The sequence below is a fragment of the Merops nubicus genome, unplaced genomic scaffold (genome assembly GCF_000691845.1).
Source record: "Merops nubicus isolate BGI_N331 unplaced genomic scaffold, ASM69184v1 scaffold28975, whole genome shotgun sequence".
NCBI classification, from domain to species: Eukaryota; Metazoa; Chordata; class Aves; order Coraciiformes; family Meropidae; genus Merops; species Merops nubicus.
In genome coordinates this window covers 11,438-13,047 of record NW_008610753.1, presented here as the reverse complement: position 1 = coordinate 13,047, position 1,610 = coordinate 11,438, and the positions used below count along the sequence as shown (strand labels likewise).

Genomic DNA, 1,610 nt, shown 5'->3' with positions numbered 1-1,610 from the left:
TCAAAGTTTCTCTCCTGTAATTGCCCTCCGCAAATAATTTGATTAACTCAAGCTTACCTGCACACAATTTCTATTTTTCAGAGGGAGAATTAGTATAATTTTTTTTTTGACTGATAGCTGCAATCTTCCAGAACTTTAGAGCATTATAAATTTACCAATTGAGTCACACTGCCAGGAATTCCCTGTGCAGACCATATATTATCCACCAAGGAGCAGGAACCAGCTCTCCTACCCGCTGTTCTAACTGCTGCTGCTTGTTGCTTTGGAGCTGCTGCTGTGCATGGCAGAGTTAATAAGTGAGGTGCCAGATGCTGACAGAATTTCACAGTACAAAAAAAAAACCACATGAGTGGTGACTGAATCTGTTGTTTCCTCCAGGGAACACCTCTGAAGACTACATAAGAATCCTACAGAATGTCTCGGCCAAGGGAGCTGCGGCGTACATGAGAGGTCAGTGGGGAGCCCCATGGAGGGCAAGAGTCTGCCAAGAGAGGCTGCAGAGCTGGCTGAAGAGCAGTCTGTGTGTCTTATCACTACTCATTTTAGTGACAAATAGCTTTTTGACCAAATGGGCGTTTTATAGGGAAAAAAAATCCCTAAGATTTCCTGAAACGTGGGTGTGTTTGGTCAACTCCCCGTCTGATCACATAAACTCTGATCAGATTTTAACTTTTAAATTGGTAAGAAAAAATAACTATTCCTTCTGCACACAACCAGATGACTACAGATCTCCATTATTTCCCTTCAAATACCGTGGAAGGACATTTTCACTGCACCTTCCAGTCCTTTCCAAGGGCTGTGTGAGTCCTTGGAACTCTTTAACACCCCACTTCCATGTGGGAACTCCCAAGATGTGGCCAGGGCCTTTTCTTGGAGCTTCCTGCAGCAAAACCACTGAGCAGGTCTTTCCATTTAGCAGGAACTACGTTGCTGTGTTGTGTCTCACTCACATAAGGCCAAGTTCAGGTCACTAGAGCTCATTTTAAAACTTGTTTGCTTTCCCTTCTAGTGTCCAAACCAGTAAACAGTTCAAAACTGAGATTGTTTGGGAAAGGTGTTTGTGAAGACATCCAGTGCAAGAGCGAAGAGCTGGTGATCAGTAAAAAAGGCCTCTACTTGATTTATTGCCACTTGAACTTTCATTTCTCCAGCTGTCCAAACAGCCCCACCGACCTCAAGATAGAATTCCTGGTGAACGACAAAGTCAACAGGCAAACGTTATCCACGTGGTGCGCCTCAGAAACGTGCCCAGAAAAGACTTTTAAGACCTTGTTACAGCTCCATTTGACATACCTGAACGTGGAGGACCGAGTTTCAGTAACACTCAATCATCCTAAGTTCTTGAATGAAAATTCTCTTCCCAATGACAACGTTTTTGGGGTCTTGAGGTTCAGCGATTAAACGTGAGGAGCTCTTGACTTCCCTCTGCTGCCCAGCCTTACCTTTCTCTGGACAACAGGAGCCTGCTTTTGCTAGGCAACACCTTGTTCCAAATTTCCTACCTTACCTCATCGCTAGGGTAAACAAGGAACTTTGTGAGTGTCCCAGAACGAAACCTAAAACTCCGCAAGACCTACAGGTGACAGATTCCTCTGGGTGGGATTCTTGTT

At 44.5% G+C, this 1,610-nt stretch overlaps 1 protein-coding gene across 1 annotated transcript; it reads left to right on the top strand.

Moving 5' to 3' along the window:
- Window positions 1-378: 378 nt before the first annotated feature.
- LOC103773635 (tumor necrosis factor ligand superfamily member 8-like) lies at window positions 379-1,401 on the top strand (the record flags this gene model as incomplete). The annotated part of the gene is made up of 2 exons (XM_008941011.1): window positions 379-450; window positions 1,010-1,401. Coding segments are annotated over 2 exons (464 nt in total), but the record flags the coding sequence as incomplete, so codon positions are not given.
- Window positions 1,402-1,610: the final 209 nt, after the last annotated feature.